The sequence below is a fragment of the Herpailurus yagouaroundi genome, unplaced genomic scaffold (genome assembly GCF_014898765.1).
Source record: "Herpailurus yagouaroundi ecotype Mexico unplaced genomic scaffold, PumYag 186, whole genome shotgun sequence".
In the NCBI taxonomy this organism is placed as follows: Eukaryota; Metazoa; Chordata; class Mammalia; order Carnivora; family Felidae; genus Herpailurus; species Herpailurus yagouaroundi.
In genome coordinates, this window is record NW_024412417.1 from 48,423,786 (window position 1) to 48,451,215 (window position 27,430).

At 67.9% G+C, this 27,430-nt stretch overlaps 1 protein-coding gene across 27 annotated transcripts in view; it reads right to left on the reverse strand.

The window, feature by feature from the left end:
• Positions 1 to 27,430, reverse strand: part of PLEC (plectin) — a 56,005-nt gene that overhangs the window by 11,705 nt on the left and 16,870 nt on the right. For 2 of the 27 annotated variants that reach the window (XM_040494706.1, XM_040494677.1), the window contains exons 1-32: positions 22,975 to 23,694; positions 12,047 to 12,108; positions 11,754 to 11,768; positions 11,548 to 11,637; positions 11,203 to 11,238; positions 10,645 to 10,722; positions 10,466 to 10,558; positions 9,388 to 9,554; positions 8,587 to 8,702; positions 8,400 to 8,506; positions 8,196 to 8,315; positions 8,023 to 8,118; positions 7,737 to 7,864; positions 7,385 to 7,478; positions 6,758 to 6,912; positions 6,357 to 6,666; positions 6,194 to 6,271; positions 5,940 to 6,101; positions 5,704 to 5,808; positions 5,501 to 5,596; positions 5,178 to 5,303; positions 3,904 to 4,056; positions 3,655 to 3,809; positions 3,443 to 3,569; positions 3,164 to 3,347; positions 2,929 to 3,086; positions 2,636 to 2,814; positions 1,314 to 1,452; positions 840 to 1,196; positions 674 to 757; positions 397 to 501; positions 189 to 287 (exon numbers count right to left, since the gene is read on the reverse strand). In XM_040494706.1, the coding sequence (XP_040350640.1) occupies positions 189 to 287; positions 397 to 501; positions 674 to 757; positions 840 to 1,196; positions 1,314 to 1,452; positions 2,636 to 2,814; positions 2,929 to 3,086; positions 3,164 to 3,347; positions 3,443 to 3,569; positions 3,655 to 3,809; positions 3,904 to 4,056; positions 5,178 to 5,303; positions 5,501 to 5,596; positions 5,704 to 5,808; positions 5,940 to 6,101; positions 6,194 to 6,271; positions 6,357 to 6,666; positions 6,758 to 6,912; positions 7,385 to 7,478; positions 7,737 to 7,864; positions 8,023 to 8,118; positions 8,196 to 8,315; positions 8,400 to 8,506; positions 8,587 to 8,702; positions 9,388 to 9,554; positions 10,466 to 10,558; positions 10,645 to 10,722; positions 11,203 to 11,238; positions 11,548 to 11,637; positions 11,754 to 11,768; positions 12,047 to 12,108; positions 22,975 to 23,512 (4,512 nt within the window). In that variant the 5' untranslated portion in view covers positions 23,513 to 23,694. Of the gene's footprint in view, positions 1 to 188; positions 288 to 396; positions 502 to 673; positions 758 to 839; positions 1,197 to 1,313; positions 1,453 to 2,635; positions 2,815 to 2,928; positions 3,087 to 3,163; positions 3,348 to 3,442; positions 3,570 to 3,654; positions 3,810 to 3,903; positions 4,057 to 5,177; positions 5,304 to 5,500; positions 5,597 to 5,703; positions 5,809 to 5,939; positions 6,102 to 6,193; positions 6,272 to 6,356; positions 6,667 to 6,757; positions 6,913 to 7,384; positions 7,479 to 7,736; positions 7,865 to 8,022; positions 8,119 to 8,195; positions 8,316 to 8,399; positions 8,507 to 8,586; positions 8,703 to 9,387; positions 9,555 to 10,465; positions 10,559 to 10,644; positions 10,723 to 11,202; positions 11,239 to 11,547; positions 11,638 to 11,753; positions 11,769 to 12,046; positions 12,109 to 12,859; positions 13,105 to 13,469; positions 13,709 to 15,642; positions 15,850 to 17,290; positions 17,533 to 18,171; positions 18,324 to 19,769; positions 19,860 to 22,974; positions 23,695 to 26,584; positions 26,692 to 27,430 lie in introns of those variants that run through there. The other 25 variants (XM_040494698.1, XM_040494699.1, XM_040494703.1 and 22 more) reach the window with 25 other exon arrangements.

Here is a 27,430-nt window from a genome sequence, read left to right on the forward strand (position 1 = left end):
GGCCAAGGTGGGGCAGGCCACGGGTGCAGGGAGCCTGGGGGCAGGCCGTGCTGCAAGGAGAGGGTGCTGGTGGCCCGAGGCAGGAGGGCGGGAGGGAGCTGTGCCACGTGGTCTTATACAGGTTCCCAGGGGCAGCTTCTGGGCGGGGCGGGTGGGAAGACGGCACCCCCACCCCCAGCAGGCCATACCTCCTCCTCCTCCATGCGCCGCAGGGTCTCACTGATGAACTTGATGTACTGGCTCGTGAGCGTGGTCAGCTCGCTGTACCTAGTCCGCAGGTCTACGTACTGGGGAGCAGGAGGAAGGGTGCAGCCAGAGTCAGCCCTGCCATGAGCCACAGGGCCCATGCAGCCCACCCGGCCCCACCGGCCCCACCGGCCCCACCCTTGGCCCTACCTCCTGGATGACGCTCTCAGACCCAGACTGGACCTTGGGCTTCTTGGCTGGGGAGGCCACTGGCTCAAGCTGCGCCTTGTACGTGACCAGCTGGAGCTCATAGTCCTGTGAGGACACGCCGGTCAGCTGCTAGCTTCGCTTTCTCTCGCCCTGCCCCTGAACCCGCCCAAGGCTTTCACCAGTGTGGCCTGGGTTCAGGGTGCCCCCTGAGGACCCAGCGAGACTTCCTTGACATGCCGGGCCTCCGTGAGGGTCGCAGGAAGCCAGGGAGCCTCACCTTAATGGCGTTGATATACTGCTTCGCAAGCTCCTGGCACTCCTCCACCTTCTCCCCGTGCTGCTCGATTTCCTCCAGCAGCGCCTGGCGGGCGGGGGCGGGGTGGTCAGCGGCCACGGGGCGCGCGCTCCGGCCCCACCCCAGGCCACTCCCGACCCGCACCCACCTTCTCCTGCCGCAGCTGCTCCCGCACGGCCTGGCTGTCGGCCAGCGGCACAGCCTGGATCTTCTCCTGCCGCTGCTTGGCGTCCTGCAGCCAGGCGCCCAGCGGCTCTGCGCTCTCCCGGTAGTACCGGAGCTGGCGGCCCAGCTGTTCGAGCTCACGCTGCCTCACGTCCGTCTGGGCCAGCACGGCCTGCCAGCGCTCCAGCAGCGGGGCCACGCGCTCGCGCCAGCGCTCCACCTCCACGTCCCGCTCGCCGTGCTGCCGCTGCAGCCGCTCGCCCACCTCCTGCGCCCCCCGCAGCTCATCCCGCAGGGCATCGAACACCGGCTGCTGCGCTTCCGCCTGGGCCCGCAGCTTCTGTTGGGGGCCAGAGAGGTGGGCGTGGTTTCAGCCCCAGGGCCCCGCCTCCCCCCGCCCCCGCCCCCCACCCCCACCCCCACCCCCGGGGGCAAGGCCCAGGCCCAGCGGCCGCACCTTCAGCGCAGCCTTGGTGGCCTCAAGCTCTGGGAGGGTGGCAGGCACGGCCTGGGCCTCCTTGAGCTGCTCCTCATGTGCCCTGAGCACCTCCTCGGCCCCCTGCGTGCTGCGGATCACCAGGCTGATGGTCTTGAGCCTGCGGGCAGAACGAAGCTCAGCTCGGGGCTGGCGGGTGTAGGTGTATGGCAAATCTGACGCAGTAGAACCACAGTCCTGGTGGTCAGCTGACCCCTGGGGTCACAGAGTTCGGAGAGAACAGGGGCCTCGGGGAGAGGGTGGTGGTTGGAGACCTCTGGGACACAGGGACACTTCAGCTGTGGACTCAGTCCCGAAGACAGGTTGTGCTGTCCAGGAGACAGAAAGCTCCAACATCTTGAAGCAAAAGAGACCCCCCCCCCCCCCAGTCTGCTGCCCTGGGGCCTGGGAGAAGCTCTCAGCCTTCCGGCCCCAAGACTGGGTAAGGGGCAATACGACGTGCCGTTCGGGGACCTTCCTCTGAAACACCGTATTTGCCTTCATGGTGAAACAACAGCCAACGGTGAGAGGTGTTGTTTACTCTCGTGGCATTGTAAGACGTTACAGACACCGGGCCCTTTGAGCCCAGTCAGCGGTGAGACTGAGGGAGGGGGGTGGACGACTGCACACCCAAAACAGAGCCTGAGCTTCGCGAACACGTGTGCCGAAGTGAACAGCAAAGGAGGAAAGACGTGCCTTTGGGGGGGGGGGGGGGGCGAGCGCCCCGCGGGGGAAGGTGCCTGATAAGGACTGCATCTCCCTGGGGGGCAGCCAGCACAGATCATGGGGAGGGGAGTGGGGAGACCAAGAGGGAAACACAGGCCCCTCACAAAGACCTTGGCATCTAGCCCACTCACCCACCAGCCCCCAATCCCCCGCTTGCCCTCTGTGGCTCCCCTCCCCACCCTCCGACTAGAAGTGCCCCCCCCACCCCTGGCTGAGCCCCTGTCTGAACCTAACTGGCCATGGGCCACCCCCATTCCTCGACTTCCTCGCTCGGCTTCTCCTTGGTCTCCTCCCAGCGCCTGCACGCCCCTAGGCCCTGGTGTCCCACAGCCCCACGCCCCAGTGAGGCACAGCTGAGCCCTCTCCCCACGTTGGGTCCCCAGGAGTCCCATCTTCAGGGCACGTCCACAACCACCACCCTGGTCTGTGCCCACCCCCCTTTAACCAGATCCGTCAGTAGATCTTTCCTCCTTGACCCTTTCCCCTACCCATCAGCCAGGGCACAGCACTCAGGCACACTTAGGACCCTCCAGTGGCTACAGGTCCCCCCCCCCCCGGCCCCGCACAGGTGCACTCACTTCTCTAGGTAAATGGCAGACAGGCTGCGGACCTGCTCCAGCTTGCCCAGGGTCAGTTCCAGCTCTGAGCGCAAAGTGGGGGCAGCGGGTGACGGCTCGGGCAGGGCCAGGACCTTCTCGGCCTCGGCGGAGAGTCGGGCGACCCCCTTGCCCAGCCCCTCCACCTCAGCCTGGGCTTTCTGAGGAGAAAGCGGGCAGGAGACAAGCTGACTCTGGGAGCCCCGCACCCACAGCCCTAGGGAGGGGCGGGGAGGGGGGGCGGGGTGGGGGGGCAGGGACGGGCAGGTGCCTGCCTGCTGCTCAGCGATGCGCTGGGCACACTCCCGGGCCGGTTCTTTGTCCAGCGGCAGCCGCAGGCGGTGCACGGTGCGTGTCTCACAGGCCTCGAGCTGCAGCCGGATGTCCTTGAGCTCCGAGATGCAGCGCTGGCAGCGGGACTCCTCCTGCTCGCCTGGGGACGCATCGGGCTCAGGCGGCGGCCCGGCCCGCCGCCCGCCACCCGCCCGCCGGGGCCTGCCCGCCGCCTACCCTGCTCCGCGCTCTGCAGGAGCTGCTGGTAATGGCGGCTGCAGGAACCGTACTCGCGCTCGGCCTGCAGCCGGTCCTCAGGCCCGAAGCCGCCGGCGTCCTGACTGTCCCGCAGGAAGGCCTGGTAGTGAAGCTCCAGGCTGCGCAGGGCCTGCCGCTGCTCCTCTGGCTTCAGAGTTCGGAACTGCGGGCGGCACTGGGGGCTGAGCGGGGTGGGGGGGCCCGGGAGAGGCCACCCCTCACCCCCCGTCCTGAGTGCGGCCCGTGGGGAAGTCCTACCGTGACCAGGGACCAGGAGCGGATGAGCTGCACGTCACGGCTGAGGTTCTGCCACGCCAGCAGGCTCTTCAAGTCCACGTGCAGCTGGTGCCACAGTGTCACTAGAGCCTGGAGCTGGGCGTCCAGCCTGGTGGGTCGGGAGCACGGTCAGAGGCCTCTGGGCCCCGGGCCCACGGCCGCCCACCGCACCTGCCAGGCCCCGGGCCACCCACCTGGTGACGGCTTCCTGGGCCTCCTGGTTGGGCGGGGGCACGAGGAAGCACACGGAGGGCACGGCGGCCTCACTGCCGGAGCCACTGAGCACCTTCCAGTGGGACGGCTGAGCGGGACCCACCAGCTGGCACTCATCACCCTTGTGCACAGTCACCTGTGGGGAGCCAGAGCCGTCACAGCGTGACCAGGCCCCCCCACCCCCCGGCAGGCCCCGCCCAGTGCGCAAGTCCGCTCGGCCGGGCCCTCACCTCCACCTGCTTGTAGTCACACACAGCCAGAAGGGGCACGCGACCCCGCACGGGGTGGGCTTGGCTTCGGGGCTTCAGCTGCACGATGGCCTTGGCCCGCTTGGCCAGGCCGGAGAGGTGTGCCCTGTACTCGCCAAGCTGGTCCTTCTCATCCTGCCAGGGAGGGGACACTCAGAGACCACGGTCCAGCGCCCGGACACCACGTGCCTAGATGACGTTCCGTGAAGACCCACACGCCTGCCCCAGGCAACGAGCAAGCTCTTCTGGTACCCCACCTCTGTGCCCTGCTGCTGGTCCTGGGGTACAATGGGGCTGGGCACGTGAGAGCAGGAGGCAGGGCCGGGGCGGCCACCCAGAGCTTGGCCCCCCCCAGACCCCACAGCTCGTCCTTCCTTCCTGGCCAGAAGTAAGTGCCCCCTGCCCCCAGGTCACACACCGTGTCCTCCAGGAGTGCCCCACTGCACTCTGGCTGCACTCGACGTCTCCCCCTCGCAACGTAGGTCATCCGCCTCCTCCCAGGCAGCCTCTCCAAGGGGCTAAACCCCACGAAGGACTGTCCGGGGGCTGCGGTCAGGGTCCACCTTGAAAGTGCCCGTGTCACTCCTGTCTGTCCCAGGATGATTTCCCAGCCTTCACTGACCCCGACTCCTGGCCACGCGAGTCCCCAGCCAGCAGGGCCTCCCCATCTGCTCTGTCATCTGTCACTCCCCGCCAAGCTCCCCAGGGGGGCCCAGCACCCCTCCCCAACCCCAGGGCAGACGGGCACCATGCCCAGCTGCCCCTCCGCCCTACACAGCCCTTCAGACCTGGTCTGCCCAGACACCGGGCCCACGATGCTGGTGGGCTGTGTCCGCTGACCGCCAACACAGTGTGGCTGAGCCAGGCCTCTGCTGCTCTGGGCGCTCCAGGGGCTCAGGCAGTGGAGGACCTCACAGCGGCTCGGGCAGCCACCTGCCGCTACTCCATGACCCTGCCACTAAGCCCTCCGGTTCCCCAACCCCCATCCCGCTGCGTTGACCAACCTCTGTCACGTCTTCCCCCCCCCCCAACGCCCCTGCCCTTCTCGTCACCGTGCCTCCACCTCTAGAGACCTTCACTGAGCACCCATGCGGCTCAGATGCCAGCCTGTCCCCTCCAGCTCCCCCCGCCACCTGCCCCTGCCTGTGCCATTGCCCCCCCTGCTGACGGCTGCCTGCCCTCGTCCCTCGGGGCCTCAGCACCCACCTCTCTGCAGGAGAGCCCTGAGCCAGCAGGGGCCGAGGCAGTCAACTCACCTGGGCATCCTGCAGTAGGTCCTCCAGACGCGTGACGGTGATGGAGCGGTCACAGGTGTACTTCCTGCGCAGCGTCTCCTGTAGCTTCCGTAGCTGCTCCTCAGTGTCCCGCACGTCCGAGAAGAACTAGAATACAAGAAGAGGTCAGGCGGGGCCAGTGGGGTCACAGGCTGCTGAGTGTCTGACACAAGTTCTGCGGGGCGGTGCCGTGACCCGTTAACTGCATGCTAACGGATGCGGACGGGGGCCTGGAGTCCCCCGTAGTGGTCTGGGGATCTGTGGGGATGCTGCCACTGAGGCAGGGGGGAGGGCCTGCTTCTCACCTGGAAATAGGCTGTGTTTTCCTTCAGGTGTGCCTCGATACAACAGCACAGCTGTAGCATCCAGCTCCACTGGGTCTGCAGGGCGGCCTGGAAGGACTGGCACCCGCCCAGGCACAGGGTCAGGCCCCCTGCCGGCCCCTGGGGTCCCCACGGCCGGCCCCCACCCCCAGCTGGCCCTGGGGGTCCCCACGGCCCGCCCCCACCTCCACTGTAGGCCGAGCAGGGTGCCCCTCCCGCAGCAGCCGGTCCCCGGTGCTCTGAATCTCCTTGATTTTCTTTTCCTTCAGCTCCAGCTCACGCATCAGGGCCTGACACACAGACAGCGGGTCTCAGGGATGGTGTCAGGGCCACACCAGGGTCCACCGGTGGAACACCAGACGGCATCCTGGGACCCAACTGGGGCAGGGCAGTCACGGAAGGCTCTAGAAAGTGACCTCACCGAGTAGCTCTCCTTCTTGGCAGCCATGTTGGAGTTGTGCTCCCCCCAGTCGAAGCCCACCTCTTCCTCTTCCTTCTCACTGAGCCACATCAGCTCTTTGGTGGCAGCCGCCACGAAGCCGTGCAGGCTCTCCAGGGCACGGAGCCGGGCCTTGGAGGAGTTCTGCAGGTAGACGAGAGAGGGGTCAGCAGGCCACAGCGCCCGCCCCCGTGCCCCCCGCCCCCCCCACCTCTCCCCCCAGCCCCCCAACTCACCAGCAGCTTGGCGTACTGCAGGTCTAGCCGGCCCAGGCAGTCCCGGTAGGCACTCCGGGGGCCTGGGGAAAGCTGCCCCTGTGGGAGGCACAAGTGGTGAACCTTCCGGCGACCGGGGTCTGCCCCCGCCCCCTGCACTGCCCACCCCCAGGGGCCTGCACACCTCGTCAGCTCGTGCCCGCTCAATCTTGGCCCGGAACTCCTCGATGGACTGGTGCAGGCCACGGTGGCTGCCCAGCTGCGCCTCCACACTGGGCAGGTCCCCACCCCACTCGGCACCGTCCACCCGACGCTGGTTCTCCTCCACCCAGGCCAGCAGGTCCTGTAGGTAGCGCAGGGAGGCGTCCTCGAGCTCGGGCCGCCTCTGCGTGCTCTGCACCGTCACCTGGGTCACGGGGGCAGCTACGCCTGCCTTCAGCCGGAGGTTGTACTCGGTACGGATGGCCACCAGGCGCTCGTGCAGGCGGTACACCCTGGGGATGGTGGGGACAGTTGGAGGGCTGAGCTGAGGCCAGGCTGCGCCGAGACCCACCCCCCACCCCCCCAGCACGGGGCATGGCCCACCTGCGGTACATCTGCTCCCCCTGCGGGTGACGCCCGTCCTTGAGGGTCTGCACGTCGTTGAACAGCAGCCGGATCATGCCGTCGGCCTTGTCCAGGTCTCGTTCCACCTCGGCGGCCCGCTGCGGGGCCTTGTTTGCGGCCAGCAGGCGGACATCCTGCAGGCGGCACCCACAGCTGCCTCCGGGGCCCTGACCCATCCTTTCCCCTCCACCACCCAGCCCTGCACTTGCCGCTAACAGGCACCTCTGGCCGGATTGCCAGCCCCTGGCTCCGCCGGGTCCGAGGGGCTGGACCTCCTCCTCCCGTGCCCCAGCCTCTCCCTCCACAAACTCCGGCCCGAGCTCACAGCCCCGCCCCTGCTGGGCCCTGTGGGTCTGGAGCCCTCTCCACCACCTCCTCCCACCGGCACGCCTCTCAGGCCTGGAACGGAGGACGGTGGCCTCTTCTACATCAGCTCTGCCCAAAGCGAGCCGTCAGAGTTGGCGGCACAGCAGGAGAGGAGCTGGGGCCTGCTCTCCGCCCACTGGCCACAGGGCGTGGCAGGCTCTGGGCCACCAGCCTCCCTCCGGCCTCCCCGCCCCCTGCCCGCCCCCCCCCCCCCCCCCCACTGCCGGCCCCTCCCCTCACCGACTGAAGCAGGATGTCGGCCTGCTTCAGCTGCTCCTCGCACAGCACAGCCTCCATCTGCAGTTTGCTCACGATGCGCTGAAGACACTCCAGCCTGTGGCCCACAGCACCCACGGGAGCCGGCGTGAGTGCGGTCCTCCCGCCGGGCTCCCGGCCACAGACCGCGCCCCTCCCGCCGCTGGCCTCCCTGCCGGCAGCCCTGCGGCTCACGGCGGCGGAGCCGGCCCCAGTGTGGGATTCCCAGCCTGGGGGGGGGGTGGTTTCCTCCTCAGGCAGTGACTCACCCTCGGGTGGCTTCCCGCCCCGCCACAGGGCCCCACCCGCCCGCTGCCTCCCCCACCCCCGCACCCACCTCTCATACTCTGCCCGGAGCTGCTTCTCTCGCTCCAGGATGGCCACGTGCAACTTGCCCCATTCCTTCTCCACATCCAGCGGGTGGTACCCAGGGGGCACCTTAAGCTGGCCGGCTTGCACCGCACCCTGTGGGCAGGGGCCAAGCTCGGAGGGATGCCCGGCGCCCCCCGGCCTGCCCCACCCGGCACAGCCCGGGTGCCAGGAGCCCAGCAACGAGGCCGTGCCCCGGGGTCCGGGCCCGTGGACGGCACCCCCCCACACTGCCCTCCAGGACCCCCACTCACCTCCAGGAACTGGTAGATGCCCTTGGACCGGTTCTTGTCGGCCTCCTTGGCCGGGAGCTCCGTCTCCTTAAACTTCAAGAACTGGCACCACAAAATCTGTGGGGAACAGGGTGTCAGCGGCTGAGCCGGGGCCCCGCAGGGGGCGCGGGAGCCGGTGCGGAGGACGGGCCCACCTCGATCTCCTCAAAGCTGGACGGGAACCTGCGCTCCTCGAAGGCAGCGGTGTGGTGTCGAACCCACTGCAGCAGCAGCAGCACGAGCTCCTGGTACTCCTGCCAGCGCAGCTGCAGCTCCTGGAGGCGAGGGGGAGGCCGTGAGGGGCCGCCCACCCGCCCCCCACCCGCCCCGCCCCTCCCCTGCCCTCCCCTCCCACTCACGTTGGCCTTCACCCCGTCCTGCACATCGGGCACCCGGGGCATGGCATCGTACAGGGAAGACACGTAAGTGATGATGGACTTCTCGTCGGGCTGAGGGACGTCCACGTCTGTGGGAGAAGGGCAGGCGTCAGAGGGAGTGCGGCGAACGGGCACGCAGGGCCGAGGGAGAAGGGGCGGTGGCACGCACCCTCAGGGTCCAGCAGACGGGTCACTCCCAAGTCCCGCTCCGCCACGGAGAAGGCCTGGTCCAGATTCTCAAGATTGGTCTGACGATACACCTTGTTCATGTCGATGAGCATGGGCCTGGGGACACAGGGGCAGGTGTGACAGTGAGGGCCATGGGGCGGGTCGGCACATAGACAGGGACGCGGAGAACCAGCTTCCCCTGCCACGTCCCTGCAAGCACACAACCCCAACCCCACACTCACCCCAAAAAATACACCACCCGCCCCGCTAGTGCCCCATACTGTCCACCTGTGTGGCCCTGCGTGCAGACACTGTGCACTTCAGGCCTCGCCCCCTGGAGCTCAAGGGGCCTCCGGTGGGCATAGGTGCAGGGTGGAATACCGAGTGAAGGTAAAGGTCAGCCTAGAATTCCTGCAGCTGCCCTGCCCACCAGGCCCCAGGTCCTACGGGGGGGGGGGGGTGCAGGGGTCCACCGAGAACCGTTCCCATCGTGGTCTGGCTACCCTGGCCCCTTCTGGGGCACCCATGTGGGGCGACACTGGGCCCCTGACCTTGAGGCAGTCAGCAGAGCCTCTGGAAAGGCCCTGGGCAGAGGAGGAAGGGGTGTGGGTGGGGCCGAGCCTGCCTGCACCCTTCCAGAGGGGTGGACTGGCACTGGGACTCAGCTGCCCGAGGCTGCAGGTTCCTGTCGGTGGCAGGCACCCCTCCCGCCACCATCCCTGCCCCAACTAGTTTGAAGTTGCCCAGCTGAGGTGCTCCGGGGAGTTCCAGCCAACAGCCCCTGTGGCCCCAGGCCACCTACTTGTGCCGATGAATGATGGCATTGAAGAGGCGGCCGTCACGCCAGCTGGAAGTGAAGTTGTCACAGTGCAGGCCCTGGTAGCCCTCCACCATGCGCTGCGACCACAGCAGCAGCTTCTCTTTGGCCGTCATGTCCTCCGACTGCCCGCTCACCTGGATGTCCGAGATCTGCCCCACACAGCGGGCAGGAGGCAGGACCTCAGCCACATACCCCGCCTGGCACCCCTGACCTCTCGTCCGAGCACACGGGAACCACCGGGCCAGCTGAGGCACAGCGAAGCCTCCGGGGGTCCCTCCCACATCAGGGGGGCCACTGGGACCCCCATACCTCAGTGCCACAGGCCTAGGCCACTCCAGCCAGCGGCTGCCACAGAAGTGAGAGCACCCAGGCCCCACTGCCATCACATGGCGGGGACCTTGGGCACCTCCCTGGGTTGATGGAGGCTGGGCCCAAGGAGAGCCGCTGCCCAGGAGCCCCAGGCCTAGAAAAGGCTGTCACCGCCAGGGTGGGGGCTGGATCAGCCCCCTCTCCTGCTGCAGGCTCAGGGGAGGGTCCTGGATCTCGGGGGGTATGGCTGGCCTCCAGGCCCACACTTAATCCAGCCCTTCCAGCCCTTCCAGCCCGGGTCTGCCAGCTTGTCTGTCTGTACACCCGCCTGCCTGTCCCCACTGTCTGTCTGTCTGTCTGTCTGTCGGCCTGCCAATCTATGTGACTCAGCTGCCGTGCCAGCCAGCCTGCTCAGCTCTCAGATTTGTGGCTTCCTGTGCGGCCGGGGCAGGCAGGGGTGAGTCAGCCAGCGCAGCAGCGGATGCTTCTCCAAAACCCTCCCCGGGGCAGGGGCTGCATGCACAGAACGCATTCCTCTGCAGGGAGGCTCTGCGGGCCCTGCCCAGCTGGGGCCAGAGGGCACAGTACAGGCAGGCCTCGCAGAGAGGCCTGGCCCTCAGGCCATGGCGCAAGGACTGGGCCGGAGCGCGGTGCAAGGCTGGGAGGCTGGGGGGGGGGGGGGGGGGGGCGGGGCCCCCCGGCCAGGATACCAAGGGCCCAGGCCCCCAGGCCACAGCCCCAGAGACTCCACCTGGAAGTGCAGGATGATGGTCCAGATCAGGCCGAGGGTCAGCTTGGGGTTGCCGTCGGCGATGTCATCGTTCCTGATGTTCACCAACTTCACCTGCGAGCAAGCTGCCCTCAGTCACACCTACCTACGGGCTGCCAGGGAAGGAGGACGGCAGCCAGTGGCCGAGTGGGCAGCCTCACCTGGCGGTGTCGGAGGTAGTCCAGGGCGATCTGAACGTTCTGCAGCTTGTGGAAACGCATCCTCCCCTTCTCCCGGGGCTGTGGGAAGAGGCGTGGCCGGTCAGCGCCCACAGAGCCCGCCACGGCCCCCATCTGCCCATGGCACCCCCAGGCGTCCGTGGTAACTGCACCGAGGTCTTCCCCCAGTGGGGCAGCAGCCCTTCCCACGTCCCCGCGCACCCTCCCCAGCTGGAAAAGGGAGGCCAGGCCCAGGCTGTGGGAAGGAAGGAAGGGGTGGGAGGAGACAATAGCCAGGAAGCCGAGGGCGGAGGGCAGTGGCACAGGGGGAGGCGTCCTCCCGGCCCCCCGCCGGGGTGGCAGCCCGCCCCCCACCGTGGGCCCCGGGCCCGGCCCCGGGCAATGCAGCAGGCAGGACACGAGGCAGCTGGATGCACAGCCATCCGCCCCGCCAAGCGCCAGGCACAGGTCAGGCCAGACGGGCCGCCAGCCCCAGGTGAGCTGGGCTCCCAGCCTTGGGGAGCCCATGCGCTGCCTTGGCCAGCAGGCACGACCACTCACCAGGCGTGAGCTCCTGATTACGTCCCGCTCTCTTGGCTGCCCGGCCAGAGCAGGGCATAGGGTAAAGGGCAGAGGCCAAGGTTCACAGTCCAAGCAGCAGAGAAACCGAAGCAGAGCAGAGCGTGAGGTTATGGGTCGGGGCTCCGACACGGAGACCAGCGGGGCCGTGAACCCGCGGCACAGGGATCGGGGCCTCTCCCAGGCTGGGAGACACAGCAGGGGCCGCGGCCGGGCTGGACACGGACTGGGTACGTGGGAAAGGCCCCAAGGAAGGAAGGCAGGCAGGGGTATCTGGGTGAAAGGCAGGCGGGGCTCCAGAGGGGGCAGGCGGGCGGGCGCACGCACCAGGCTGTCCCCCGAGAGGACCTCCAGCAGGGAGATGAGGTTGTGGCCATCACGGAGGTCTTCGTACAGGTCACTGATGTGTCTCTGGGCCTGTGGGGACAGAGGAACCGGGCTGGCTGCACCTTCCCCGCAGCCACCAGCAAGGCCCCAGCAGGGGAGACAGGCAATGACCCCCACACATGCCCCGCCCCCACAGAGGCACCTACCTCTGCCCTCCAGTGCTACAGGGAGAGCAGGAGAGCCCGGAGAAGAAGGAGGAAGAGGAGAGGGAGAGAGACAGGAGGCGGGAGCAGCGTGGGGGAGGGCAGGGAGAGGACAGAAAATAACAGGTTTCAGAGATGAAAAGATGAGCTCCCAGGCCGACAGTGGGGGCAGCCCTTGTTCGGGCAGGAGGGCCAGGGGCGCCCTCCGTCACCCCCACCCTCCATGTCCCCTGCCCCACGGCCACGTGTGCGCGCGCGCACACACATGCACACGTGTGCACGCACATGCCACCAACCTTGATGAGGTGCTTGTTGACCCACTTGGTGAAGGTTTTCTTCTGCACCCGGTCCCGTTCATCTGGAAGAGACAAGACCAGGTCCCCTGAGGCCTGGGAGAAGCCACAGGAGCCCCCGGGAGGGGACCACCATGCAGACACAGTGGGTGGCACCCCAAGAGGGCCTCAGGATCATACGCGGAGACCCAGCCCACCCCCCCCCCTCCACGTGGACTGGCAGACACTCAGGTGCCCAGGCCCCCCGCCCACCCTGCCCATGCAGTGGGGGCCTGGGGGTGCTAGGCACACGGAGAGCCTGCAGCTGCTCAATCCCCCTATTGTCTCCCTCTGGGGATGGGAGCATCCAGAGGTGGCAGCCACACCCAAACCCACAGAGTAGGTCTGGCCGGCCCCACCCCCACATGCTGCCTCTGCAGACCTGAGCAGAAACTTCTCCCTGCCAGGACCCAGGACCGGTCAGGGGCGTGGTGAGGGGGAAGCTGTACCTTCCCAACAGGGCAGCGGACTCCACCGGACTTCACCGGGCCGCAGAGAGCCCCCACCCACCACGGCCCTATACCCCAGATCCAGAGGCCACTGCCCGCCCTGCCAGCACGGGCCGGCCCTCTCCCCGCACGGGCGGCCACCTGCCCCCCTCCCGGCCCCCGCAGCCCTGCACCTGCGCCAGGACTCGAGGGACACCCGCAGCCCAGCCCAGCTCACACTCGGCCCCTCCGTTCAGACCCTCTCGGAGAGGGGCCCCACCCCCACCCGGAGCCAGGCTTCCTGCAGCAGGAAGTGGGCCCTTCCTGCCCAGTGGGGAGCGCCCACTACCTTTCTTGCCCTCTGAGGCCCTGAGCACGGCCAGGTAGAGGTTGTCCTCCGAGCTGGTTCTCTTGTGCCCCAGGCCCTCGGGCTCAGGCACGCGGAGCCGGTGCTGAGACATGGTGGCGCCCGCCCCTTCGGCGCTCGAGGCCCCAGGTGCTGAGCTCCGGCTCTCGTGGCACACGGGCGGCCCTAGGCTGGCGCCCCGCCGGACTCACAGGCTAGCGCAGCGCCAAGCAGGGTCGGTGTGGCCACTCCCTGCCCGCTGTACTCCCTCTCAGGGCTGGCCCCGCCCCGGAGCCCCACCCCGCCCTGCCCGCCCACCCACCCCCCCGAGGAGGGAAGGAGGAAGGCCGCCCCTCCCCTCCAGCCACACCCTTGGCCCCACAGACACAGGAAACCCAGGGGTTTCCTCACCCACCCGGCCAGCCACAGTCCCGGGGGGGGGGGGGGGGCACCCAGGGGTTCGAGGGGCACCTCCTGGTGCCAGGACCACACACCATGCCCTGGACCACCCCACCACAGGGAGCGGTGCCTGAGTGGGGCTTGGCCCCCGGTGCCCCACAGCCCGCACCTCCCTTCTGAGCTTAAATCCAGGACCACCCCTCGGCCTGCCCACCTTGCTGGCTAGGACCCCAAACTGAGACATGGCGGGCTGCGGGGCCAGCTGCCCGTCCTTTTCTCGAGGCCCGTAAGTCATCCCTCCTCATAGACCTACGCACCCTGGGCCTGTGGCCCCTGCCCCCTGCTAGGCTCCACTACAGTCCCGTGCGGGCCTGGCCCTTTCCGAGCTGCCCACCAGGCACATCCTGGAGCGGTGCCCCCGTTGGGAAGCAGAGCGCACGGCGGGGCAGGAGCGGGCACATAGCTGAGCGTTGACTCATCAGGCAGGACCGCCCAGCCCCAATCTGCAGGAACTGTGCCCCAAGTTGGGGGGAGGAGGGCACGCAGGGGGCTGTGGGGAGCATGAGGGAGGGGGGCCGCCAGTGAGTCAGGGCTGGGGAGGGGGCCCCAAGTTCGGTGACTCACGGGAAAGGAAGCCACACCTGGGGGCTGTTTGCAGTCAGGCGGGGTTCACAGATAGCAGCTATTAAGGATCGTAAAGGCGGGAGGCAGAGCAAAGGGTGCAGGGTGCTGCCTGGCTCCCTCCGCTCTCGGACAGACCCGCCTATGGCCGGCACCGGGGCTGCCCTGGGGCCGCCGAACCAGCCACAAGAATTTTCCAGTCGGAGCACCCGGCTTGATGTGATCCAGCTGTGAGCCGCTGCCCCCCTACCCTGAGCCTCCCAGCCAGTGTTCCGGGAAAAGCTCTCCCCACCCCCGACCGTGCTGCCCCGCTGTGGCCACCGGAGGGCGCCCAAACACCAAGGGGCAAGGGGTATTCAATCGCAAGGAGCTGGTTACAACCCTGCTCCTCCACATCTGTGACACAGCCAGACCCCCCAGGGCTCTGTCCCGTCCCAGGTCTGGAGAGAGAGTCCCTCAGGCTTGGAGCCCGGACTTGGAACCTGGCTTGAGGTCCGGCACTACGCACCCCACACCCTCAACCGGGCAGGGCCTGGGGAGGTAAGGCCACCCGGGGAGGCTTGGCTCAGCCTGGCTCGGCAGCCCCCACAACCCCACCACACACCAGCTCTTGACCCTCCAAAATCCCAAATCTGACCCCCCCCACACACCCTCCCGGCCCCTCCCCAGGTTTGGAGCCTGGAGAAAGGCCTCTTCAGAGGACCCCCCGGCCCTAGCAGGGAACCCGAGTTCAGGCCCCTCCCGAACACCCGCCATATGCAGTCTCTGGGCTGGTAACAGCGGAGCGGGGTCCCTTCCGGCAAGGGTGCGGGGGTCACTCTGGTGAGGGGCGGAGACACCTCAGGTCCCTGGTATGGGTCAGGAGATGGGAGCAGGGAATTCTAGGACAAGCAGGAACCAGGAGTCAGGGCCTAAAGTCCGAGACTTGTGTGAGCCCCCAGCTCCAGCTTTCTACCACTGGGGGTCTGCAATGATGCTGGGAGTGGGGGCAGCTCCCACACCGGTTCTGCAGGAAGCTCTCCCGGTTCCGCTGCCTCCTTCCTCTAGACTCCTCCTCTCCCACCACCTCCAAAGCCCTTTTCGCCCGCCTCCTCCCTTCTTCCCCCCCCACCCCTCCCACCCCCTTGACCCTGGCTGTGGTGAGAGGCTCCCTCCCCTGTCCTTTCCATTGAGACCTTCAAACCAATAGGCACTCCCTTCCAGCCGGGCCACAGCGGCCTCCGACACTGCAGAGGACCTCAGTCTGCACTCCCCAGGAAAACACGCCCCCGCCGCGGCACTGGTGCTCCCGTACAACCGCTTGACCCTAGTACCGTAGCGGGCCACAGATTTTCTGGCACCAGCCAGGGTCCCCTAGAGCTGCCCATGACCCTCTGCGAGGTATCGTCGCCCCCTTTTACAGATGTGGAGACTGAGGCTGGAGGTCCCACAGCTCGTGAAGACGCTCCTGGGTTGGAAAACCTACAGGCCGAAGAGAGCCCCGCCCGCCCATCCCTCCCTCCTCCGGCGTCGGGACAGTCTACGGCCTGGTGCCCGAGGCAAAAAGAAATCAGGGCCGGAGCCCAAGCCGGCCCCGCCCACCTTCCCATCCCCCTTCTCCAGAGGAGGAACAAATCGGGCCAAGGGGACCTCGCCGCCTTCCTTCCCAGGTGTTTCCGGAGCAGAGCGTGGGGGCGGGGCTGCACCTGGGCTGGGCTCCGCCCCTTCCCGGTCCGGGAGACGGTGCCCCCCCCCCCGCACCTCCCACCCCTCGCAGCCTCACCCACCTACGCAGCACAGCTGCCCGTAGAGGTAGCCCCTGCGGGCCTGCTCGCAGCCCCCGTCCAGCCAGCACGGCCGTTCCAGCACCACCTCCTTCCGCAGGGAGAAGGCGCCGCCCGCCCGCCCGGTGCCGGCCGCAGCCATGAGCGCGGGCGCCCTGGGGTCGCCCACAGCGAAGCGAGGAGGACGGCGCGCAGCCTCTGCTCCACAGCCCACGCCGCGAGGAGGCCGGCAGCGGGCGCACCGCCCAGACCCGAAGAACCTGCCCCTAGCGGGGCGCCCCGCCCAGCGCGCCGGGAAGCCGCGCCCCTACTTGGAAGGAGAGGACCCCGCTAGGCCTGGGGGGCCGGGGGCAGAGGGAGGCTGCCCGATAGAACAAAGGGGCATGGGAACTCGAGGGCCGCCCAGGTTCCCGCGGAGGGGAGCCTCGGGGGACGCCCAGGCGCCGGGAAACTCCCCTAGGCTGACGCCCACGGGACTACGTTCCCGGAGGCGGGCGGTTGGGGACCGCGCTGGGAGCAGCGTCTGAGAACAGCCGCGAGCAGAACAGAGGCAGCAAAGCCCCGAGGGAGCACTGCAGGGCAGGATCCAGGGTGGCGACGGCAGAGAAGCCCCTTCCCCACGTGGGGGCAGGGAACAAAGTGGGCCGAGGGAGGGAGGAAAGGTCACTTCTAGGGAGGAGAAGCCCTGACCCGGCGCATTTTACTGGACGCCCCTGCAGCTGAGTCACCAGCCGCTCCCCAGTCCCCAAAGCCACGCCTAGAAGCCCCATCCTGACTCAGGCCTCCGGTCTAGCGGCTCTGGCACCCAGGCTGAGACTGGGCAGACCCTCCAGGGGCAGCTCTGGACGCCCTCACCGCAGGCCGAACCCCGCACCCTGTCCACCCAGGCACAGACCAGAACACAACTCCAAATCCCGGTTAGGACAGCCCCTCAGGCCCGAAGCCCAAGCCCCAGGGCCCCGCCCACCCGGCTCCATTCACTGGAGGCGGGCCCCACCCCATCCTGTGCCCGGCAGTCCTGGCTGCTGCTGCTGCTGCGGGCTGTAGCCCAAGGCGGGTGACTTTGAGCAGGGGGAGGGCAGAGCGCAGCCTGGCTGCCTGCCCCTTGGCAGTCCTGGACCCTGACCGAGGGCGCTCAGACACCTGCCTCACCTCGGAGGCTCTGCGCAGGCCCAGCCCCACCTCAGTGCTAGGCAGGAGCCTCTCCCGGGCCCTTGCCCTAGGACACTAGCCCTGCACCTGCCCTACACCTGCCAGCTGTGCAGAGGCCTCCCTGGCAGTGGGGGCGCTCCTCTCCTGCTCACGGCCCCAGTCTGGAGCCTCCCCCAACTCCTCCTCTCCCACCAGGACAGGGCTCCAGACTGACAGAGCCTCTGAACCCTGGCTCCACCCCAGGAAAGCAGGCAGAGTCTTCAAAGCAGCAGAAGAGATGGAGGGGAGGGGTGCGGGATGGGGCGGGGGGACTCCGCTCTCCCACCGTGTGCAGTGCAGGGGCGTAGCTCAGGGACAGGAAGGGGAGGGCACAGGGAAATGCAGGGGTTGGAGGGAGGCGGCCCCTCACCCTGCCCCGCCTCCAGCCCCCAGGGCAGGGGCGGTGGCCGGAGCCCGCTGCCCAGGCGCGGCCCAGACGGTAGCTGCCAGAGGCGCTTACCTTGCACTTCCTGCCCCCGCCAACGCCCCCTGCGCCAGTGCCACACGGCGGCGAGGGTAACGACGTGGCCCACGACCACCAGTGACGGGAACAGGCTGCCCGAGGGCTCCATGGCTCTGGGGCTGCACGGCTGTGGGCAGAGCGGGCGGAGCCTCCCTTCCCTGCCTGGAAGACGGTGGGGGGGGGGGGGGCGCCCGGGGCCTGTGACCGCCCTGCCTGCAAGACCGCCCTACTGTACCGTCTGCCTGGCGCCCCAGAGACGAGTGCCGTCCACAGCACCAACTGTGCTCCCGCCCGCCTCCTCTGCCTCCTCCCTCCCGGCCACTCGGAGGTCCCCACCCACCTCCCACAGCGCCCGGCTCAGCTGTCCCTTACGCACAGCTATCACGCTCAAGGTTAGCTGGAGCCTTAACCCCTGCTTACCCACAGCCACACCCGCCCGGAGGAGGGGCCTGTAGTGACGCACAGCGCTCCCCCCCCCCAGCACAGCCCAGCCAGCCTCTGCACACCCCCCCAATTCCTCCCCAGGAGGGTGACGGCAGTGTCCGAGCACCCCACTCTGCCTCCAAGGGTGCCCTCTGGTGACAGCTGCCAGGAGCCCACCAGGGGGACAGGCGCCCATCCGGGGGAGGCATGCCGGCACCCCAGGCCCCGCTGGCCCCCCAGGCTTGCAGCTGACCCAACCACCCTCAATGACAAACACCCCCACAGAGCCCCAACGCCCCCAGGTGGGCCTGCGAACAGGGTCTAAGGGAGGACCGGGGTGATGGCCTGGGAGGGCAGGTCGTGTGGGGGGGGGGGAGTAAGGTCGGAGCCTCCCCCCAGTGCCCCCAGGGACTCCTGCTGGGCTCTCACAAAGCTTCCAAAGGCTGCCCACCTACCCGGCACGATCTTCATTAGGGACAGCGGCAGGAGCCCACGGGGCAGACGGGGAGTGGGAGCAGGCTGTGGAGAGGGTCACAGACCCCTCTGAGGCGGCCGCGAGCCCCGCGGTGGCGGTGGCGGTGGGAGGAGGGCACGGCTGGCCGAGCCGCTGTCAGCAGCACTGCCTGTGTCCATGGGGGGAGGGGAGGGGTGGGCAGGGGGCCGGTGGGGGGGGTGGGGGGATATAAATATCTGAGGAGAGCAAGCGAGGCCGTCATTCGTCCAGACTTAGAACATGACGTCCGACGCTAGGGCACTGGGGCCCAGGCCTTCACCCGAGTCCAGTCTGGCCGGCGGCACCACCCCACACTCACCCCCCAGGCTCCTGCCCGTGATTCTAATAATAAGAAGCCACCTGGCGTCAGGATCTGCCTCAGAACAAGGCCTAGCACGGGCATTCAAAGCCTGAGGGGCTCATGTCGCCTGGGAGGAGACGCAGTCCCTGCCCTGCCCAACCCCGCCAGCCTTTCGGGGTGCCGGAAGTAGCGGGGTGCACTCGGGGAAGGCAGGGAGACACCGATCCCTTTCTCCCAGAGGGCCCCACCACACAACTCACTCCACACAACACCAGGTCCGGGAGAGACAGGACAGCCTCCCCAAGGTCACACCCCCGGCCAGACACCCAGGTGGCCCCAAACTAGGCTGGGCCACAGGAAGCTGGCCAGCCCCCTCCCCTCCCCAGGCTGCCCCTAATGCTGCCCTGGCCTTACCCCAGAACCCTCGGCAGCCTCCCGTGTGCAGAAGCCTGGGGCCAGCGGTCCCTGTCAGCAGGCATGCCCAAGCCACATCCTGGACTGACCGGGACCTCAGCGTCGGGGGGGGGGGGACAGGACATGGGGGTCACCCTCCTACCATTCCCCTCCCAGGTGCCCTTGGGCCCTGGCAGACGAAGGGTTAAGGGTCGGAAGGGTTTGCATCCTATTTTGTAGCATTTCCTGTGTGTCAGGCACCATTCGATTTCAATTCTCAGAGAACCCCACAATGGAAGTCTCATGCTGTTACCGCATCGTACAAATGAGGAAACTGAGGCACAGAAAAGCGAAGAGCTTGCCCTTGGTCACACAAGGCTGTGCTTTGAGCCCAGGCAGTGTCTGCTATGTGTGGTCCCTCTGCAGCAAAGGGCAGCGAACCACCCTCGGACTCCGACCGCTGGGGTACAGGCACCGTGGTCCATCTGGGGAGGACCAGGAGCTCTGAGGAATGGGCGCTGGGCCCCCAAACCTCCTGGGGACCAAACCTGCATTTCAGAAGCTCAGCAGGCAGCTGAGGGAAGCCTCAGAGGAGCCCGGGGGGGGGGGGTGGGGGGGGGAGAATCCACAGCCGTTGGGAGGACCGGCCCCTGAAGGCTGGAGTGGGCGGCCTCCCGCACCAGACACGCTCCCAGGCAGCTCTGAGAGGGAGGCTGGCTCATCCCTGCGCCTCCTAGCTCTGATGTCCCAGGCAAGGCCAGCAGCCTCGAGCCCCCAGGGCCCCAGCCACAGGCTGCCTGGGAGATCCCCGTCCAGCCCTGCTGGAGCCCACGTGCCCATGGCCCCCCACCCAGGCCCTGCTCTACCTTGGCCGAGCTGAATCAGCTCCTCCATGCTGTACCTGTCCATGGCGGCCGAGCTCGGGCCAAGCCGCGGAGGCAGCAGAGAGGAAAGGCAGGGGTGGCAGGAAGGAGGGAAGGGTGGGAGGCGGAGGGAGGGCTCACTCCGGGCCCCGGCCTCCCCACCCAGCTCTGGGAGCGGTGACTCCTCCTCACAGCCACCCCTTAGTCAGTGACTGGAGCAGAGCTGAAACCAGCAAGGCCCAAGCCCAGTGGACCAACGGGTCCAACCAGCCCAGGTGGGACAGTGGACGGGCCTGCCCGAAATCCTCAGTGCAGCCGACAGGGCCCGCCAGTCTTGCCCGCTAATGCCCGCCTGGGCATCCCCCTCCCACCAGCCTCCGCAGGCCCACTGGCCCTGGACTTCCCCACCCTCCTCAACATCCTCATTCTCCCAGGCCCCAAGGCTAGCCCCGTCCTCCTCCGCAGGCCCCACAAGCAGCTCAGTCCCAGCCCCCCTGGTCTCCAGCCTAGGCAAATGCCACACATGTGTCCCTGCCTCTCCATTCCCACGAGCTGAGCAAGACCCAGGGAAAAGCCCATCTAATCCTGCCATAACTCTGCTTTCAAAACCCACTGGAGTTCTACAGATGCCGCAGCAAACGTGCACAGACAGGGACCCAAAGCCAGCGGCTGCTGCAAAAACCTGTCCCACCACGTGGCGCCACACGGCCATGAAGAGAGCAAGTCAGTGGTGTGTAGAGTGCGGTCTCCCCCTGGGACAGGAGTGCCACGGGGGAAAGCCAGGGTGCGCTGGGGGTGGGCAGAAGCAGTGCCGTCAAAGGCCGCTCGCTTCCACTGTCGGAAACGGCTCCAGAGCTGCGCTGAGCTGCTCGTGTGAAATTCTGAGCTGGGCCAAGCGTTACTATTTGAAATGTCAATGAAATTCGGATACCAAAGCCCACGGCCCCCACTCTCCACCACACAAGGGAAGCTCAAACTCCTGCTCCCACCCCGCCCACCCTCCTGCGGGGACCACCTTCCTACGGGACTGCTCTTGCTTGGAGTAGGAGCTCCCCAGCAGTCAGGCGCAGCTCAGCACACCTCCTCACGGGGATCTTCCCTGATTGCTCCTAGAGCTACCTCCCCCTGGCTCATTCCTCATCCAGTCCATCCCCAGATGCTGGGGGCTTGGTTTGGGTCTGGCCGATATGTGGCCGAACCAGCAGTGGATGCCTTCCCACGAGGATGAGCAGACCACCAGGGCTCCCAGGTGGGGACAGAGGTGCAGCAGGGCACATGTGACTGCCTGCGGCGCCCACGGCTCCTTGGCCAAGGCTGGACAGGCAGAGGCGGCCCACTGGCCGAGGCCACTCTGGTGATCGGTGCAGTGGGCCCCACACACCCCTGCCTTCCCCTCCTACCAGCTGACTGGAGAGGACAGAGCCAGCAAGGAAGGGGTCCGTGTGCTCGTTATTGTAAACTCTGAAAAGCTGGCAATTCCAGGTGCAGCCTGAGCGCGGAGCCATCACAACCCCACAGACGAGGATGTACCCGCACCACGGCCAGCATGCAGCACGCCCGAGGTGCCCCCGGCCAAGGGTGGCCCTCAGGTCCGGTGCTCGGCCCTTGGGGAGCCCACACCCGCAGGCCTGACTCAGCCTGGAGCTGGAGTTCATTTCCTGTTGGAAACTCTGAGCTGCCGCCTGTGGCTGTGGCCGGGAGGCAACACTGAGTCACCTCCACCAGGGCTGGGGGTGCCCTCCTCTCCGCCCGCTGCAGCCACACCCAGTCCCCCATCCTGGCCCCGCTACCATCTGCCCGCCCAGCCTGGCCACAGACAAGGAAGGAAGGGGAGAAAGGAAGGAGGAGCCTATACTCAACACACCCACGACCCGAGACAGGGACAGCTCAGGGGCTCCGCGGCAGGGATGACAGGACCCCTGGGCCGGGACTTGGCCACTGAGGGCCAGTCAGTGCTGACCACGCACCCCGCCAAGCACTTGTCTCCTTGTGGGGGACGCTGTGACCCCACCGACAAGAGTTTGGAGAGGCCACGCAACTTGTCCAAGGCCATGGGGAAAGCCCAGAGACCATCCCTCTACCCCACCGCCTCACTGATCCTCCCAGATGAGCTCCCAAGGCACAGCTCTAGCAGGACCAACCCACACCAGACCAGAACTGGGTCCCGCTCAGCACCTTGGGCCTGCACCTCGATCCCTTGACCCCCACTCACCGGGCAAACTCTTGCCCACCCCGCTAGCCTCAGGCCAGGCCCCTTTCCCAGCCCCTTCCACACCAGGTTCCTCCCCAGGTGAGAAGACACGAAGAAGGAAGCAGGAGCCAAGCCTGCCTTCTGCTGGGGCACCAGGGCCACCCCAAATCAGCACCAAGGCCAGTGAGCTCTGAAAGTACATGTGTGAGCCTCACGCTCCGTGGGACACCAGTCATCTGCCTACCTGGGTCCTGCCAACGCAGGTGCTTAGGGACAGAGGATGACACAGGGGAAGGACCCCTGCTGGGGCCCTAAGACCTATTCCATCCTCTGTGAGCCGGCTTCCACCGGAAAGGGTCTGGGCCCGGTGCTGCCACACCCTGGCCACTGGCTTGCCAGGCAGTGCGTCTGCCAGCTGTCTCCTCCTCTCCCCCAACCCAGAGCTGCCCCCTCGGCCCTCACCAACTCCAAGCTGGCCAGGCTCCCGGGAACAATACCGCATCACGAAACCATATGGGCCACAAAACCATGGGGGCAGATGTCACCCCCCCCCCAAGACAGACCCAAGGCTCACAAAGGTCAGCCAGTTCACCTGGGCTACGCTGCTGGAGAACAGTGCCCCCCGCATTATTCCAGCTCCTCCCTGCAAGCTACCGCCTCCAGCAGAGAGGGCCTAGGGGCAGACAGGAGTGAGCGGGGCACAGGGCAGTGCTGGGGAGAGAGGCTAGCTGGTGTGGGGCAGGGCTGTGCCAACAGCTGGTCCTGCCAGTCCAGGCTTTGTGAGCCCCACCCCTAGCCAGAAGGGGAGCCTGGGGCTGGGCTGGCAGTGGCCCACCCACCCCAAGGTCCTCAAGCCGGGAGGAGGAGCCACGTGGGTCCAGCACCCTCGGGCAGAGACAGCACCACCTGCTGGTGTGAGCGAAGTTCCCGCACGTGCACTGCCACCCCCAGCCCACCAGGGCTGTGCCCGGGCACCCCCTTCCCATCCCCCAGGGCTGGGGGCAGGACGCAGCTGACCTGTGGCTGGGGCAGGCTCCGGGCCAGGCCTCACCAGGTTCCCCGGGGCGGTGGCGGGCACCACGGGGGGCTCGGGTGCCCCCTCCTCAGGCTCCTTCCGACGGTAGACCCGCCGCTCCTCCCGGGCAGGGTCCTCAGCGGGCAGCGGCCCCCACTTTGGCGGGCAGCCCAGGGGCCCCTGCACAGACTGCACATGGGGGGCGCGTCGCGCAGGCATCACCATGGCGACAGGGCGGCGCACGCGCTGCAGAGAGGCGGGCACGATCTCCGGCGGCAGGTGCAGGTACTGGCGCAGGTGGGCGATGCCCTCATTGGTGAGGTACCAGTAAAAGTGGCGCCAGGCAAAGGTCTCCCGCACCAGGCCCCGGGCCCGCAGCGAGGCCATGGCGCACATGACCTGCAGATTGGTGACGCCGGGGACGTGAGGGTGCAGGCTGCGGGGCCTCCGATCCTTCTTGGCCACCATCACGCCTTCACGGAAGAGCACCTCGTAAATGGCCCGCAGCTGGTCCAGCGGCATGAGCATACCCGCCACCATGGCTGCCAGAGCCCCAGAGGCAAGGGTGACGGGCGGGGCACAGGGAGGAGGTCCACAAGGCACCTCGGGACCGGGCGAGACGGAGGCTGGCAGGCGGGCTGGGCTCGAGGGCACGGGCTCCGCGGCTTGTGGCTGTCGAGCCGGGCTCCCTGGCTCGCTGAGATTCCGGCCGGCACTGCCGCCTGCCCACCGCCTGCGAGAGCCTCCCGCCGGCCCGCCCTCCCTCCGGGACGCCCAGGCCGGCCCCCTCTGACTCAGCAGCATGGGCGGCCCCTCCCACCCACAGCCCCCGGGGCCCCTCGCAAAGCTGGGGGCCCTCTCGCAGAGTGGGGGGCACCTTGCCATGGCGGCCCCCCCCCGCAGGCCCCCCCCTTTCCAGGCCCCACAGCTCCCGCGTCAGAAATTACGTCAGTTTCTAAACACTTCCTTCAAGGTTTCTTAGACTAGGGGGAGGGGGTACGACAGTGGCTCCGGACCTGGAATCTACAATGGTGGCAGAATAGGCTGGGGGGGGGGGGGGATAGCAGGGGAGGGGGGGCTCAGGCTGGGGACCCAATTCAGGGTTGTGGTCTCAGGTTTCTCAGACTCACGAGGATCTGAAGGCGGGTACCGGGCTGTCTGGGCCTGGCGGGGCACTAGAGGTCTGAGGGGAGAGCTGGGGTCTTGGGGGGCAGAAATCTGGATGGAAAGCTGGGGTCTTGGGGAGCAGAGGTCAGAGGGGGGACCGCAGTGGCATGTGGACAGGCGGGCTTTGGACACCACTGGCCGCTGTCCATCACACAGGCAAAGGGACAGAGCCCCCACCTCCAAATGCCAGGCCCAAGACCGTAGCCACCCTCTTTAACACTTCCCATGCCAGACCAGATCAAAGGGGACCCCGAAACACTCTGAGCAGGGCACAGGGTAGGGGTGTCTGAGCAGCCCCAGGCCAGCTGTTGGAAGCCAGAAACTTCTCAGCTGCCACAGGAAATCAAAGTCACCAAATCCCTGCCACCCCAGGCAGGCCTGGTGCCCCTACTGCCACACAGACGCCCCGCCCTGGGTGGCCTGAGTGCCCCCGCCCGTGGACCAGCGGGGCAGGAGCAGGGGGAGCAGCGCCACACCAGAAGCCGGTCAGGGGCCCAAGTCAAAGGGGGACCAACAGCGGGGTCCAGGAGCTGCCCGGTGGGGCCCTGGAGCCGGATCCGGCCACACCCATCAGTCACTTCCAGGCTCCCACAGCTGAGGACCCAGCCGTGGATGTCCTGTGCCTCCCCCATTCCACCCAGTACCGCACTCTTCCACGCCGTGCTGCCCGGACCCGCACCCAGCCACGCTCTCCCCTTCCCCCAAGCCGACACACCCATTCCCACCAAGCGCAGCTAACCCGGGAACTGATTATAAATAGGGCCAACAGGGCGGGGGTGGGGGATCCCGAGGTGGGAGGCGCCAGTGGGCAGGCGGCCAACTGGCAACGGGTGGGGGCGGGTTTATGGGGCGGTTGCCATGGCACCGCAGAGCCGGGTCCAAACAGCACCGCCCCCCCAACTCATGCACACATATACACTCACACATACATGCACACGCACACTCATTAGACACACACACGCGTGCGCCCAGTCCTGGCGGACGCGGCGGTGGAAACTGAAGACGCAGCCAACCGTCCGGTCCGCATGGCCCCGCCCGCCAGCTCACTGCGGCGCCCTCCCCCCTCCCCCCTCCATCCGCCAGTCCCCAGCAGCCAGCCGGGCAGGAAGCGGGCCAGCCCACACGGAGACGGGCTCCGGGAGGACGCACCGCTAGCGCGGCGGTGGACACGTCCACGCCCCTTCAGCCCAGGGGCGCCTGCGGGCCCTCGCGGCCACCCGGGCTGGGGCTTCGAGAACCAGCGGCAGCTGTGGTTCGGGACAGCAGTCCCCCAGCGCTCCCCCAGCCCTGTGTGCGAAGAGCTCGTCCACTCTCCTGGCCTGTCCCTCGGCCCTGCCCCACAGACCTCCTGCTCTCCCCTGCCCACCCATAGCCCCTCACTCACCTCCTGCTCTCCCCCCATGCCTACCCCATGCCATCTTCCTGGTTGGATTTCCCGACCTCATCCCCCCAAATCCCCAAGCCGCCCCCCAAGCCAACCCATGCCCCCCCCCCTCCCAAAATGATTCCAAGCCACCCCAAGGCCTCCCAAGCACTTGGATCTAAGGTCTCTCCTCCTACACGGGCCTGCACGAGGTGGCAGCCACGTGGGGCTCCGCAGAAAGGGGGCGGGGCATGGTAGGGAATCCCCCTCCCTCCCAGCAGCCCGGGCGCCCCCAGCGGCCGAGGGGAGCAGCAGGTAGGAGCCTGGAGCAAGATGTTCGCGGCAGCTTCCGCTGCTCCGCCACACCGCACCCCCCCCCCCCGCTCGCCCCTCTCCGCGCCTGGGTGGGGGCGCCCCCCACAAAGTCCCAGGGCTGGAAGGATGCCCCCTTTCTGCCCCGCCCCCACCCTGCAGTACCGCAGCCGCAGCGGCTGATTCGGCGCCGGGAGGGCCAAGGCGGGTAGGCAGGGCGGCCTCCTCCCCTCGCACTCCGGGCCCTCCAGGTTTCCAGGGCAACCAGTCGGAGCCCTCCGGCAGCCCCCGGCCCCCCCACCCCGGAACAAAGAGCCGCAGTGTGGACTTGCCCGGGGCCAGCCCGCCTGGCGCCTCCCCGCAGTGATACCCACTGCCCTGGCCTGTCCCCTCGGACGCTGGGCTTGCAGGGCGGCAGCGGGGCGGGAGCTCCGCAGAGTCCGGGAGGAAAAGGGGCGGACCCGCAGCCCAAGCCAGAGCTCACCTCCGACCCGCCTCCGCCGCTGCAGCAGCCCGCCCCGCCCCCCGACGCTCGCTGCAGGGCCGCAGGGCTGCGGCAAGAGTAGCCCCCGGCCAACCCCCGGCGGACCCCGACCAGCTGGAGCCCTGGCGGTGCACGGGCCTGGGGGCTCCTGCGGCCCCAGCTCCCCATCCCCAAGGCTACTCCAGGGGCAGCAGACCTTGACCGCGGCCCTGAGCGGGGCTGCACGCAGCTGGAGGTCACTGCCTGGTCCTCGCCCCCTGGCTCGGGCCCCGGCCCCGGCCCGCACCTTTGAGGGAGCTGATCTCCTGCTGGATGGCTCTCGAGGGGTCCATGTCTCCGTCGGGACTGAGGGCGGCGCGGCTGCCGCCACGCAGAGTCCAGCCCCGCAACGCACTGCCCCGGCCAGAGCCGCAGCCTGGGGGAGGAGCCGAGAGGCCCGGGGCGGGGCTTGCCAGTCAGGGGCGGGGCTTGGGCTGATCGATGCGTTTGGCACGGCAGCCCTGGCGCGAGCCCCCGCGGCGCGCCGCCCCCACCCTCCAGCCCCCACCTCGTGCGGCCAGACCCCGCTAACTCCAGCCGGACTGCCGGGCCCTAGGTGCGCTCCGACGGCCCACCCCCCGGCCACCGCACAGTCCCTCACAGTGCCCTCTGGCTCGTTCGTGCACGGTCACTCACTCCTTCCAGGAGATACCCACAGGTCTGAGCCGCCCCGAGACCTCCTGGACCAGCACCCTGGTTGCGGCGGGTAGGTGGATCCCACCAGGGCAGGAGCCGGAGGCCTGCCCGCAGTGGTACCCCAGGACCCTAAATCAGCCCCTTCACCACCTTTCACGCCGCAGCGGCTCTGCCTCTGCCCACCCACCCCCCTCTCCCCGGGAGGCCAAGCCCTCCCCACCCACCCCCCCATTCTCCTCTGGGCCACCTCACTCAGTCCTATGACTCAAGATGTTCTCTCTACTCTGACTGCTAGGGTTTCATGTCCAGCAGGACTCCACACTGCACCCCAGCCTCTAGCTCTCCACTCAGCAGATCCCAATCAAGCTTGTCTTGGGATGCCCTCGTCCCCCCAGCTCCAGGTGCACCTCTATCCACCGTCCACAGTGCAGGCCACCCCCCTGGGGCTACTGTGCAA